A 15,000-nucleotide genomic window follows, 5' to 3' on the forward strand; every position below is an offset into this window, starting at 1 on the left:
CCGCGCTCTCAACCACACACGTGCTGGGCGAGTTTGTCCAGCAAGCTAACCACGCAGTGAGGGACATAAACAAGGTACTTGGTCACTTATCAAAGAAAATGAGTTAATAAAACTAAGGATTGTTACTCCTCTGGGTTCAACAAAGGGGTTTATTTGTTTTAGCTTCATTTAACCAGGCAAGTCAGTTAAGAACACATTCTTATTTTACAATGACGCCCTACCCCCGGCCAAACTGTGCGCCGCCGTATGGATTCGAACCAGGGACTGTAGTGATGCCTCTTCGACCGTTGCGCCACTAGGGAGCCCTAAGGTTTAATATACCTTAATGGTATAAAGGTCACGGCTTTGTATTGTATTCCACTTAAGATGGCTGCCGTGTTGGGGAGCACTCTGCTGGGGAACACTCTGCTGGGGAACACTCTGCTGGGGAACACTCTGCTGGGGAGCACTCTGCTGGGGAGCACTCTGCTGGGGAGCACTATGCTGGGGAACACTCTGCTGGGGAACACTCTGCTGGGGAACACTCTGCCGGGGAACACTGTGTTGGGGAACACTCTGCTGGGGAACACTCTGCTGGGGAACACTCTGCTGGGGAACACTGTGCTGGGGAACACTGTGCTGGGGAACACTGCTGGGGAACACTGTGCTGGGGAACACTCTGCTGGGGAACACTCTGCCGGGGAACACTGTGCTGGGGAACACTCTGCTGGGGAACACTCTGCTGGGGAACACTGTGCTGGGGAACACTGCTGGGGAACACTGTGTTGGGGAACACTCTGCTGGGGAACACTCTGCTGGGGAACACTGTGAGCCTAGTGTATCAGTCTTCTTCTTCTGCTCTCTCTCTCTCTCTCGTCACTCAGCTGGCTATACTGACACACAGAGTGAGAGTGACAGTGGACAGACAGATGATACAGGGGAGGAGAGGAGAGGAGAGGAGAGGAGAGAGAGAGAGAAAGAGAGAGAGAGAGAGAGAGAGAGAGAGAGAGAGAGAGAGAGAGAGAGAGAGAGAGAGAGAGAGAGAGAGAGAGAGAGAGAGATTGATTTTATGACTTTAGGGATCAGTCTTCAAAAAACACTTTGTCTTTAATCATTATCTGCAATCAATCTGTCCAACCTGCACTGGCCTTCAGTGACTTTAGCATCTACAAACACACACACTCACACACCTTTGCCCTCATGGTGTTGATAAACTGCTCTTGCCGTGTATGTTAGGCCTCTGGCCTGTATCTAGCCATAAATAGCAGACTGTCCTCCTACAGCAACTTTACAGGCAGCAGAGAGGTTTCCCACTCACTCACTACCTGACTTTATCTTGCTCTCACTCGTTGTTGCTCTAGCCCTCTCCTCTCCTTCGCTCACTTGCTGTGTATGTGTCTCACTCTGTCTCTCTGTCTCTGTCTCTCTCTCTCTAGGTCTGAGACGGTGTTAGTGTTATTGATTGAACCGTTCCTCTCCTCTGCCTCCCTCAATTCTGTCCGTTTCACTCGGCAGAGAGAGGGAGGAAAGGAGAGAGGGAAGGATGAATAAGTGATGAAAACAAAACAGCGGATCTCCCCTCAGATCGATTATGTGTGTGTGCATGCACGTGTGTGTGTGTGTGTGTGTGTGTGTGTGTGTGTGTGTGTGTGTGTGTGTGTGTGTGTGTGTGTGTGTGTGTGTGTGTGTGTGTGTGTGTGTGTGTGTGTGTGTGTGTGTGTGTGTGTGTGTGTGTGTGTGTGTGTGTGTGTGTGAGGAGTAAGGGAGGAGCTGAAGAGGATGGTGTGTGAGTGATTGAAGAGGTGGAGAGGGGGATAGATAGAGTCCCCGTCATACAGAATACGAGAGAAGAAGGTGTGCAGTTCTTAACATTGGCCATAGGTCTACTTTACTGGACTGCTACTTTTTATTTTGTATTTCTTTTTATTTCACCTTTATTTTACCAGGTAGGCTAGTTGAGAACAAGTTCTCATTTTCAACTGCGACCTGGCCAAGATAAAGCATAGCAGTGTGAACAGACAGCAACACAAGAGTTGCACATGGAGTAAACAATTAACAAGTCAATAACACAGTAGAAAAAGAAAAAAACATTTTTTTTAAAGAGTCTATATACATTGTGTGCAAAAGGCATGAGGAGGTTGGCGAATAATTACAATTTAGCAGATTAACACTGGAGTGGTAAATGATCAGATGGTCATGTGCAGGTAGAGATACTGATGTGAAAAAGAGAAGAAAAGTAAATAAATAAAAGCAGTATGGGGATGAGGTAGGTAAATTGGGTGGGCTATTTACCGATGAACTATGTACAGCGGCAGCGATATTTAGCTGCTCAGATAGCAGATGTTTGAAGTTGGTGAGGGAGATAAAAGTATCCAACTTCAACAATTTTTGCTATTCGTTCCAGTCACGGGCAGCAGAGAACTGGAAGGAAAGGCGGCCGAATGAGGTGTTGGCTTTAGGGATGATCAGTGAGATACACCTGCTGGAGCGTGTGCTACGGGTGGGTGTTGCCATCGTGACCAGTGAACTGAGATAAGGCGGAGCTGTACCTAGCATGGACTTGTAGATGACCTGGAGCCAGTGGGTCTGGCGACGAACATGTAGTGACGGCCAGCCGACTAGAGCATACAGGTCGCAGTGGTGGGTGGTATAAGGTGCTTTAGTAACAAAGCGGATGGCACTGTGATAAACTGTATCCAGTTTGCTGAGTAGAGTATTGGAAGCCATTTTGTAGATGACATCGCCGAAGTCGAGGATCGCCAGGATAGTCAGTTTTACTAGGGTAAGTTTGGCGGCGTGAGTGAAGGAGGCTTTGTTGCGAAATAGAAAGCCGACTCTTGATTTGATTGGAGATGTTTGATATGAGTCTGGAAGGGGAGTTTACAGTCTAGCCAGACACCTAGGTACTTATAGATGTCCACATATTCTAGGTCGGAACCATCCAGGGTGGTGATGCTAGTCGGGCGTGCGGGTGCAGACAGCGAACGGTTGAAAAGCAGTTGGAGGCCACGGAAGGAGTGTTGTATTGCATTGAAGCTCGTTTGGAGATTAGATAGCACAGTGTCCTAGGAAGCGCCAGAAGTACACAGAATGGTGTCGTCTGCCAAGAGGTGGATCAGGGAATCGCCCGCAGCAAGAGCAACATCATTGATATATACAGAGAAAAGAGTCGGCCCGGGAATTGAACCCTGTGGCACCCCCATAGAGACTGCCAGAGGACCGGACAACATGCCCTCCGATTTGACACACTGAACTCTGTCTGCAAAGTAGTTGGAGAACCAGGCAAGGCAGACATTAGAAAACCCGAGGCTACTGAGTCTGCCGATAAGAATATAGTGATTGACAGAGTCGAAAGCCTTTGGTCAGGTCGATGAAGACGGCTGCACAGTACTGTCTTTTATCGATGGCGGTTATGAAATTGTTTAGTACCTTGAGCGTGGCTGAGGTGCACCCGTGACCGGCTCGGAAACCAGATTGCACAGCGGAGAAGGTACGGTGGGATTCGAGATGGTCAGTGATCTGTTTGTTGACTTGGCTTTCGAAGACCTTAGATAGGCAGGGCAGGATGGATATAGGTCTGTAACAGTTTTTGTCTAGGGGGATGACCCCTTTGAAGAGAGGGATGACCGCGGCAGCTTTTCAGATGATATGAAAGAGAGGTTGAACAGGCTGGTAATAGGGGTTGCGACAATAGGGGTTGCGACAACGTCGGCGGATAGTTTCAGAAATAGAGGGTCCAGATTGTCAAGCCCAGCTGATTTGTACGGGTCCAGGTTTTGCAGCTCTTTCAGAACATCTGCTATCTGGATTTGGGTAAAGGAGAAGCTGGGGAGACTTGGGCGAGTAGCTGCCGGGGGGTGGAGCTGTTGGCCGAGGCGGAAGGCATGGCCAGCTGTTGAGAAATGCTTGTTGAAGTTTTCGATTATCATGGATTTATCGGTCGTGACCGTGTTACCTAGCCTCAGTGCAGTGGGCAGCTGGGAGGAGGTGCTCTTGTTCTCCATGGACTTTACAGTGTCCCAGAACTTTTTGGAGTTTGAGCTACAGGATACAAATTTCTGGCCTTTGCTTTCCTGACTGACTGCGTGTATTGGTTCCTGACTTCCCTGAACAGTTGCATATCGCGGAGACTATTTGATGCTATTGCAGTCCGCCACAGAATGTCGAGGGTAGTCAGGTCTGGAGTGAACCATGGGCTATATCTGTTCTTAGTTCTGCATTTTTTGAACGGAGCATGCTTATCTAAGATGGTGAAGAAGTTACTTTTAAAGAATGACCAGGTATCCTCAACTGATGGGATGAGGTCAATATCCTTCCAGGATTCCTTCTAGGCCAGGTCGATTAGAGAGGCCTGCTAGTGTTTTAGGGAGCGTTTGACAGTGATTAGGGTTGGTTGTTTGACTGCGGACCCATAGCGGATACAGGCAATGAGGCAGTGATCGCTGACATCCTGATTGAAGACAGCAGAGGTGTATTTGGAGGGCCAGTTGGTCAGGATAACGTCTATGAGGGTGCCCTTGCTTACAGATTTAGGGTTGTACCTGGTGGGTTCCTTGATGATTTGTGTAAGATTGAGGCCATCTAGCTTAGATTGTAGGACTGTCGGGGTGTTAAGCATATCCCAGTTTAGGTCACCTAACAGAACAAACTCTGAAGCTAGATGGGGGGCGATCAATTCACAAATGGTGTCCAGGGAAAGTATGACATTACTTTGCAGGCTATATCTGCAGTAGATTGCAACTCCTCCCCCTTTGGCAGTTCTATCTTGACAGAAAATGTTATAGTTGGGTATGGAAATCTCAGAATTTTTGGTGCCCTTCCTGAGCCAGTATTCAGACACAGCAAGGACATCAGGGTTGGCAGAGTGTGCTAAAGCAGCGAGTAAAATGAACTTAGGGAGGAGGCTTCTGATGTTGGCATGCATGAAACCAAGGCTTTTTCGATCACAATAGTCAACAAATGAGGGTGCCTGCGAACATGCAGGGCCTGGGTTTACCTCCACATCACCCGCGGAACAGAGGAGGAGTAGAATGAGGGTGCGGCTAAAGGCTATCAAAACTGGTCACGTTGGGGACAAAGAATAAAAGGAGAAGGTATCTGGGCGTGGTAGAATATATTTGGGGCATAATGCGCAGACAGGGGTATGGTGGGGTGCGGGTACAGCAGAGGTAAGCCCAGGCACTGTGTGATGATAAGAGAGGTTGTATCTCTGGACATGCTGGTTGTAATGGGTGAGGTCACCGCATGTGTGGGAGGTGGGACAAAGGAGGTATAAGAGGTATGAAGAGTGGAACTAGGGGGTCCATTGTAAACTAAAACAATGATAACTAACCTGAACAACAGTATACAACGCATATTGACATTTGAGAGAGACATACAGCGAGGCATAAAGTAATTGCAGGTGTTGATTGGGAGAGCTAGCTAAAACAACAGGTGAGACAACAACAGCAAATCAGCGAACACAACAACAGCCGGTAAAATGGCGATGACTAGGCAGAGTGGGTCGGATTAACTACACACAGAGCCTGAGTTCGCGGATGGGGCCAACAGATAAGAAAATTTTAAAAAACAGAATGGAGTACTGTGATTAACGGACAGTCCAGCAGGCATCAGCTATGTAGCCAAGTGATCATAGTGTCCAGGGGGCAGCAGTAGATGGAACAGGGGAGCCCCACTACGCTAGCGACACAGCGTTTAAAGTTAGTAGCGTCTGCTCTGACGGAGGCCGGATGAAGGCACAGCGGATGGAGTATTCGTTGGCAGACCAGTCGTGGTGGTGCGGCAAGGTGCCGTGTCGACAGAGAATTCAAGCAAGATGGTGAAAGAGGTATTGTGGAATTTAGTTTGCTAGCCGGGAGATGTGCCTGGCTCACGGCTAACTGGTGCTAGCTTCGTGGCAGTGGCATTAGCCACAATATCCAATCGGTAGCAGCGGTGATCCGGTGCCAAGGTCCAGAGTTTACAGCAAGGATCCGGTGGAGTTTTGGGCTCTAGCCGTGTATGAGTGGGGTTCGGGTGAACAGCTGAGTAGGCCGGGAGGTGGGCCTCAGGGAATAGCTTCGGTACTAGGTGCCACGGTGAGTGAAATCTAGCTGTGAAGTAGTGGTCCAGGGATTACGGCAGGAATCCGGCGTTGTTGTGGAGAGACAGTCCGATATCAGTAGACAAGCGATATTGGTAGACAGGCGAGTACTATCCAGGCTAAAAACAGGGCTGGTATCTGTGCAGAAGGTAAAAGCCACTAGCAGTGGCTAACAATGACTAAATAGCTTGTAGCTAATTAGCTGGTTAGCTTCTGGAGATTCTTGAATGTGTTCTAAAATTGAAAATAATAGCGATTCCGCATCACATTGGGTGAGGCAGGTTACCGGAAGGTATAATCGAATAAAAAATCGAGAAGAGATTGAAAATAAATTTGAAATATATATACAAAAAAATATGAAAAAATACAAAAGTACACGAGAGGACAAAACAAACACGTCTTCACTGCTACGCCATCTTGGAAGCTGCTTTATCGTACAGAGATACTTTATCGTTTCCCAAAAGCATAAACGTCATCTTTAGCGCTAAGAGATCATTGTTCCTCCATTGCCTAATGGACTAAAACTTTTACCGCGGTGGGCTAAATCAGGGCCACACAAAGTGATTCTTGGTAGTCTTAAACAAATCTACTTTGAAAGAAAAGTGCACACCTCACACACATGGTTATGGGCTTATAAAAAAGAATATACCTGTACCATGTCGGATATTGCATCCCAATATTACACGTTATATACATCACAGAAGACTGAAATATAGCAAAACATAGAAACAACAGATTTAAAAAATATATAATAATAATTCTAATGCTATTAATGATAAAATGATGAAAAATATTAGTAACATTCCACCCATGAGGCCACTAGGTCATTGGACTGCAGGAAAATTTGAAAAACCAACTTCTCTGGTTGAAAACATCCTATGTGGCATCGATATCAGTCCGGGGGAAAAAAAGTGTAAATAGGAACATTTTGGTCATGAAGTTAGTCTCGTCCAAAACTGAGATTTGCAAGATATTTTGAAAAAAAAAAAATCAAAACAATGTCACGGAATGAAGGGTGCGTGACAGTTTTCCATGGGTTGGGTTTATTTTCATCATGCCCACAGCTGGCAGCACCCAAGTAATCGTCAATGTGGAGCGCAGATGCATGTGACCCGATCATAATTCCCAACAATGACCATGGTCAATTTTGTGAGACTTTGGAAATCCCCATGGGTCTAGTTAGGGGCCATCAGTAAATTACACAACGTACATGGGCCAATGTTTTCAAAGTTCAAAAGCTCCACATTTCAATGACTGAAAAACTTCAAACCAATGATAAATTGTAGAAATTCATATTCAAACATTGAAAGCATTTAATTCGTGGGGAAACTAAAAGGTGTGCAACATGAAAATATTGTCCCATTTGCGTTGTGGAATATATTGACGGTCCCTAACTAGCCCCACAGATAGGCTATCCAACGTCAAACCAACGGTGGCACACTGGTCAGCTGAAGCTAATTGGCAAAAGAGGTTGGCTGGCTTACTAGTTTCAAGTCAAATCTCATTCTCAGTCGCATGTCCTAATGAGGAGGATTGAGACCGAGGCTAAGATGATCTAACTCACTCTGTCCCATTATTTCCCCTACTTTCCGCCATCCATCCCTTCATCCCGCCTTCATTCTTCCCTCCCTCGTTCTCTCTCCAGTCCCGGCAATGATCACGTCGCACCCCAACACCACCATGGCCATTAAGGGCCAGATTAAGGAGCTGAACTGCACAGCGAGGGGGGAATGGCCTATCATCATCCGTTGGGAGCGCGGTGACACGGTCATCGACCCCGACCGTAACCCTCGCTACGCCATCACCACCAGCCCCAACGAGAAGAGTGACGAAGTATTGTCTACGCTGAAGGTGAGTCACACACATATACTGTAGACATATACACACACACACACACACACGAACACGCACACACACGCACACACAAACACACACACACATAAACAGACAGACAGACACACACATAAACACACAGACACATGCACATTCATACTGTAGACACACACACACACACACAGATACAAACATACACACAATATAGAGGGATAGGACATCAGATATAGCAAATGGAGGAAATGAGATCAGATGAGTGGTGTATGGAGGTGGATTTACAAAGTGTCTATCTATCGCTCTCTGACTCTCTCTCTCTCTCTCTTTGTGTGTGTGTGTGTAGCTGAAACCAGCAGAGCGAGGTGACTCGGTCTTCTTCTCCTGCCATGCCATCAACTCATATGGAGAGGGCCGGGGCCTCATCCAGCTCACTGTGCAAGGTCAGTGGGTCAGACCACCACACAATCACCTGTAGCAAAGTGTTTTGCGATGGAATATGAAGTCCCTGTACAACCAGCCTGTTTCCTTCCGTTTGGTGCCGAGTGAATAAAGCCCTGTGTGACTAACTGCTTTGTGTGACATGAACCTGGAGAGAGAGAAAATCAATACAGGACCACTTTCTTTCACACTATGTTTATGTTCCATTCCCTCTACACGCTTAGAATTTGATTTGCGATCTACAACCTAAAAGGGTGGTTTGGCTGTCCCAATAGGAGAGCCCTTCGAAGAACCCTATTGGTTTTCAGGTAGAACCCTTTTTGGTTCCTTGTAGAACCCTTTCTACATAGGGTTCTACATGGAATTATTCTACCTGGAACTAAAAAGGGCTCTCCTAAGAGTGTATATTTCTCCCTTATGCCTTTACCATTTCCTTTCCTCCTCTCCCTCTTTCGCTCCCTCTTCCTCTCCCTCTTTCTCTCTCAGAGCCCCCAGACCCTCCAGAGTTGGAGGTGAGGGAGGTGAAGGATCGGAGTATGAACCTGCGCTGGACCCAGAGATTTGACGGCAACAGCATCATCACCAGCTACGACATTGAGTACAAGAACAAGACCGGTATGCCAGGGGTCAGCGGGGGTTAAACTGGGGATTGACTGTTAGTCGGTACTGAGAACATAAGCATAACCGACTAATGCATCTTCTCTCTTTGGTGCACACACACACACACACACACACACACACACACACACACACACACACACACACACACACACACACACACACACACACACACACACACACAAACATGCATACACAACATGATCTGATCTCTCTCTCTCTCTCTGTCTCACACACACACACACACACACACACACACACACACACAAACATGCATACACACGCATGATCTGTCTCTCTCTCTCTCTGTCTCACACACACACACACACACACACACACACACACACACACACACACACACACACACACACACACACACACCCCACACACACACACACACACTCTCTCTCTCTCGCTCTCTCACACTCAACAACACACGCAGATCCTTGGGAGTTGAAGCATGCCACCCGTAAGATCTCCCCCACCAATAACCAGGCCAACATCGTGGATCTACACCCTGCCCAAATCTACAGCATCCGCATGTTCTCCTACAACAAGATCGGACACAGTCAAGCCAGCAAGGAGCTCACCATCAGCACAGAGGAAGCACGTGAGTCCAGCACAACCACACACACAGACACACACACACACACACAGATATCGATGAGATGACCTTGGATGACCCGAAGAAGAGTGCCTATCTCTCTTTTCCTCCCTCCAGAGCCGGATGGTCCTCCTGTGGAGGTTTTCCTCCTGCCTATGACCTCGCAGAGCATCCGCGTCACCTGGAAGGTAAAACCACCTGTCGATTCAAGATGATCAGAGACATCAAAGCAATGTGAAATGAGACACTCTGAAATTGAACACCTGGAATCACATAAAGATCACACATCTGATCGTGCCGCGTTACATCCCGCCTCTACAATGCAACACAATCAAATGTCGATGTTACCCTCTTTCCTTCTCTCTTCTCCCTCCTCTAGGCCCCCAGGAAGGAGCTTCAGAACGGGGTGATCCGGGGCTACCAGATCGGTTACCGTGAGAACGGGCCGGGCAGTAACGGCCAGTACAGCATCGTGGAGATGAAGGCCACGGGGGACAGCGAGGTGTACACCCTGGACAACCTGAAGAAGTTTGCCCAGTATGGAGTGGTGGTCCAGGCCTTCAACAGGGCCGGCACCGGCCCTTCCAGCTCTGAGATCAACGCTACCACACTGGAAGATGGTAGGGGGACGTGCAACACACACGCACGCGCAATCCTTTGTCGATGTCCCGATTTATTTTCTTAGCAGGAGCCCTGATGTAGGCGTGTTGATAGATAGATAGAAATAGTAGATAGATCTTAGACACTGTTAGATAGATAGATAGTCACCTGATCCCCTCTGCCGTTGTCACCCTCCTCACCTTGTCCCCATCGATCTATCTATCTACGCTCTCTCTCTCTCTCCCCCATCGATCTCTATCTATCTCTCTCTCTCTCTCTCTCTCTCTCTCTCTCTCTCTCTCTCTCTCTCTCTCTCTCTCTCTCTCTCACTCCCCATCTCTCTCTCTCTCTCTCTCTCTCTCTCTCTCTCTCTCTCTCTCTCTCTCTCTCTGTCTCACTCCCCATCTCTCTCTCTCTCTCTCTTTCTCTGTCTCACTCCCCCATCTCTCTCTCGCTCTCTGTCTCACTCTCTCACTCCCCCATCTCTCTCTCTCTCTGCCGCACTCTCTCTCTGTCTCACTCCCCCATCTCTCTCTCTCTCTCTCTGTCACGCTCTCTCTCTGTCTCACTTCCCCATCTCTCTCTCTCACTCTCTATCTCTCTGTTGCGCTCTCTCTCTCTCTGTCTCACTTTCCCCATCTCTCTCTCTGGCGCTCTCACTCCCTCACATCTCTCTTACTCCCCCATCTCTCTCTCTCCCCCATCCCTCTCTCTCTCTGTGTCTGGTTGATCTCTAGATGGGCGTCTCTCCAACTCTCTCCTGTGTATTCCTCCTCTATTTCTTAATGTTTCTCTCTTGCTGTGAAATATGAAAACACACACACACACACACACACTTGGCTGAAGCCCCATTGGTCCAGAGCATTGCTCTTCCCAGTGGCTGTCTCCGTGGTGACAGTGATATTGATGGCCATTATGATAATAGTGATAACAACAAGCATACTAAAAATAATTCAAATTAGCTTGTCTCTCTCTTTCTTTTTGCTTCCTGCCGTAATTATCCACAGCTGATCGCATTGTCTCCCTGCTCCCTCTTTTCATATTTCTCCCTTCCCTCGCTCCCTCTTTCAACTCCCTTCATGCTCTCCTCCTCCCCCCCTCTCTCTCTCTCTCTCTCTCTCTCTCTCTCTCTCTCTCTCTCTCTCTCTCTCTCTCTCTCTCTCGCTCTCTCTCTCCCACCCACTCTTTCACTCCATTCTCTCCTCCCCTCTTGTCTGTTTCTACTCTATTCTTCCCCCCCTTACCCTCTCCCCTCCCTCCCCTTTGTGTGTATTGTATTCAAGGTGAGTGGTAAGGAGTAGGTTATGATTGTGTCAGGCCCTGGATCGTTAACGTCTCGCTGGCTGTTGGAGTTCAGTCCACTGGGGGTTGTGAGCGGAGATGGACCCTCAGACCTGATAACACAAAGCTCTCATGTCTCCTCTCCCTCCCTCTCTCCCTTCCTAACCCCATTTCCTCCTCCGCCACTCCCTCTCTCCCCACACCAGCTGTGGCTTCCCTATCGTTGCAGGCCAACTCTCCCTCTTTCATTTCTCTCTCTCTCTCTCTCTCTCTCTCTCTCTCTCTCTCTCTCTCTCTCTCTCTCTCTCTCTCTCTCTCTCTCTCTCTCTCTCTCTCTCTCTCTCTCTCTCTCTCTCTCTCTCTCTCTCTCTCTCTCTCTCTCTCTCTCTCTCTCTCTCTCTCTCTCTCTTTCCGTTCAGTCGGCCTTCATCCACTCGTCCTGTTCCCCTCTTTCTCTCACAAGTCCAGATCTGTTCATCCTCAATGGTGGCGTTGTTCGCCCAGTGAAAGCCCGTTGGTCAGTGAGCCAAGGGCAGCTGATAGATAGAAGGGGCACCTGGGAGAAGTGAGACAGAGGAGCCGTTTTACGCCAACACATCAGAGAGGACATTTATTTATTTAGAGTCATCCCTCACGTCTGATGTCAGGTTAGATATTTAGGCTCGTCAAGGGTTTGAGTTGTGTTTTTACATGTCTTGGTTTTTACTACTCTGTGTTTTAAGGATCGTAAACTTCCCGGGGGATTTCCTAGACACAGACTAAGCCTCGTCCTATTTTAAAAAGCGCTGTCATTTGGGATTCTTCATTAAGCTTGCTGTTAAGCCCAGGACTTGGCTAAATCTACGTCCGGGAAATTGTCCCTACCTATCGTGTTTGACATGTCGTATTTTGATGGGTTCTGATAATAATCTCTTCCCCTCCCTCCCTTTTCCAGTGCCCAGTCAGCCGCCCCAGAACGTGCGGGCCATCTCGGTGACATCAGACGAGGCGGTAATCACGTGGGCGGAGCCCCCGCGTCTGACGCTGCACGGCGTGCTGAAGGGCTATCGGGTGGTCTTCTGGTCCCTCTTCCCCGACGGAGGTGGGTGCTGTGGGGGTCCGACGCACAAGGCCTGTGCGTGCGCCTGCGTACGCCTTTCACATCTGACCTCTGGCCCCTCCACCATGAGTCCACGAGTCGACCTCAGGGTTTGACCTTTACCCTTTCAACCCTCAGCCCTGACCTCTGACCGCTACGGATACCTAGGCTGGTTTATGTGCCAGACCTTACTGACTGGTCTTCCTTGTAAAACAAAAAAAGGATTTTCTGGTTAAATAAAACATTTTCTATTTAGTGAATCCCTAAAAAAAAAAAAAAAAACACAAGCCTGCCATCCCTACTACATATTTTCAAAGAAAATGCCAACGAAACCCTAAAATAGCTAATCATACCACGAACCTGAACCAACTCAAAGCATCTCCACATGCGGCGATACTGTATGAGGGCCATGCGCCGTGCTCAGTTACCCGTCTGTATCTTTGTGTGTGTGTTGGTGTGCTTGTGGTTCTGTTTGGAAAGCTAGTCATGAGGACTTGATCATGTCCTTTCCCAATTGTCCAACTCCTTCCTGCTCGTCCTCTTTCCTTTCCCTTGGCCTTTTGCCCAACCCTATACACTTTTCATTCTATTGCCCTCTTCCCCTCCATCTCTCTCTCCCTCCATCCCTCCATCTCGCTGCCTCTGTCTCTGTCAGAGTGGGGAGAGATGCAGAACATCACGACAACCCGGGAGCAGGTGGAGCTGAGAGGGCTGGAGAAGTTCACTAACTACAGTGTGCAGGTGCTGGCCTACACCCAGGCTGGGGACGGGGTCAGGAGCAATGTCCTGTACATCCAGACCCGCGAGGACCGTGAGTACACCCCCCCCCCACACACACACACACACACCAACATACAGTGCATTCGGAAAGTATTCAGACCTCTTGACTTTTCACAGGTTTTTAGAAATGTTTGCATATGAAATTAAAGATCATTGAAATACCTTATTTACAAAAGTATTCAGACCCTTTGCTATGAGACTCGAAATTGAGCGCAGGTTCATCCTGTTTCCATTGATCATCCTCAAGATGTTTCGACAACTTGATTGGAGTCCACCTGTGGTAAATTCAATTGATTGGACAGGATTTGGAAAGGCACACACCTGTCTATATAAGGTCCCACAGTTGACCGTGCATGTCAGAGCAAAAACCAAGCCACGAGGTCGAAGGAATTATCCATAGAATCCCAGAGACAGGATTGTGTAGAGGCACAGATCTGGGGAAGGGTACCAAAACATGTCTTCAGCATTGAATGTACCCAAAAACACAGTGGCCTCCATCATTCTGAAATGGAAGAAGTTTGAAACCACCAAGACTCTTACTAGAGCTGGCCGCCCGTTCAAACCGAGCAATCAGGGGAGAACGGCCTTGTTCAGGGAGGTGAACAAGAACCACTCTGACAAATATCCAGAAGTCCTCTGTGGAGATGGGAGAATCATCCAGAAAGACAATTAGCTCTCCAGCACTCCACCATTCAGGACCATCCACCATTCAGGACTTTATGGTAGAGTGGCCAGACGGAAGCAACTCCTCAGTAAAATGCAAATGACAGCCCGCTTGGAGTGTGCCAAAAAGGCACCTAAAGGACTCAGACCATGAGAAACAACGGTCTCTGGTCTGATGAAACTAAGATTGAACTCTTTGGCCTGAATGCCAAGTGTTACTTCTGGAGGAAACCTGGCACCATCCCTACGGTGAAGCATGGTGGTGGCAGCATCATGCTGTGGGGATGTTTTTCAGCGGCAGGGACTGGGAGACTTGTCAGGTTCGAGGGAAAGATGAACGGAGCAAAGTACAGAGAGATCTTTGATGAAAACCTGCTCCAGAGGGCTCAGGACCTCAGACTGGGGTGAAGGTTCACCTTACAACGGGACAACGACCCAAAGCACACAGCCAAGACAACGCAGGAGTGGCTTCGGGACAAGTCTCTGAATGTCCTTGAGTGGACCGGACATGAACCCGATCAAACATCTCTGGAGAGTCCTGAAAAAAAGCTGTGCAGCGACGCTCCCCATCCAACCTGACAGAGCTTGAGAGGATCTGCAGAGAATAATTGGAGAAACGCCCCAAATACAGGTGTTCCAAGTTTGTAGCATCATACCCAAGAAGACACGATAATGCAATCGCTGCCGAAGGTGCTTTAACACTGAGCAAAGGGTCGGAATACTTATGTAAATATAATATTTCAGTTTTATTTTTATATATATAAATATACATTTTCAAAAATAAAAAATAAAAACTGTGATTTTGGAGTACTGTGTGTAGATTGATGAGGAAAAAAACAATTTTAGAATAAGGCTGTATTGTAACAAAATGTGGAAAAGGTCAAGGGGTCTGAATACTTTCCAAATAGACTGTAAACACAGAGGCACATGTGTTGAGGGTGTGGCCTAATGCTAGACAAGGTGTGGGAGCCAGGGTTAGTGTGTGAGATGTGAGGGGGATGGATGGATGGCAGGGAGCTGGGCTGGGGGTTAGTTTGTGGGATGTGA

General features: G+C 48.0%; 1 protein-coding gene across 5 annotated transcripts in view; it reads left to right on the forward strand.

Annotated features, from left to right (window-relative positions):
• LOC118376447 (cell adhesion molecule DSCAML1) overlaps positions 1-15,000 on the forward strand; it is a 201,554-nt gene that overhangs the window by 157,701 nt on the left and 28,853 nt on the right. For all 5 annotated transcript variants that reach the window (XM_052525506.1, XM_052525515.1, XM_052525512.1 and 2 more), the window contains exons 13-20: positions 7,707-7,912; positions 8,235-8,331; positions 8,816-8,944; positions 9,390-9,557; positions 9,669-9,739; positions 9,931-10,171; positions 12,367-12,513; positions 13,166-13,321. In XM_052525506.1, coding sequence (XP_052381466.1) covers positions 7,707-7,912; positions 8,235-8,331; positions 8,816-8,944; positions 9,390-9,557; positions 9,669-9,739; positions 9,931-10,171; positions 12,367-12,513; positions 13,166-13,321 — 1,215 coding nt within the window. The remainder of the gene's footprint in view (positions 1-7,706; positions 7,913-8,234; positions 8,332-8,815; positions 8,945-9,389; positions 9,558-9,668; positions 9,740-9,930; positions 10,172-12,366; positions 12,514-13,165; positions 13,322-15,000) is intronic.

This window comes from Oncorhynchus keta, chromosome 1 (assembly GCF_023373465.1).
Source record: "Oncorhynchus keta strain PuntledgeMale-10-30-2019 chromosome 1, Oket_V2, whole genome shotgun sequence".
NCBI classification, from domain to species: domain Eukaryota; kingdom Metazoa; phylum Chordata; class Actinopteri; order Salmoniformes; family Salmonidae; genus Oncorhynchus; species Oncorhynchus keta.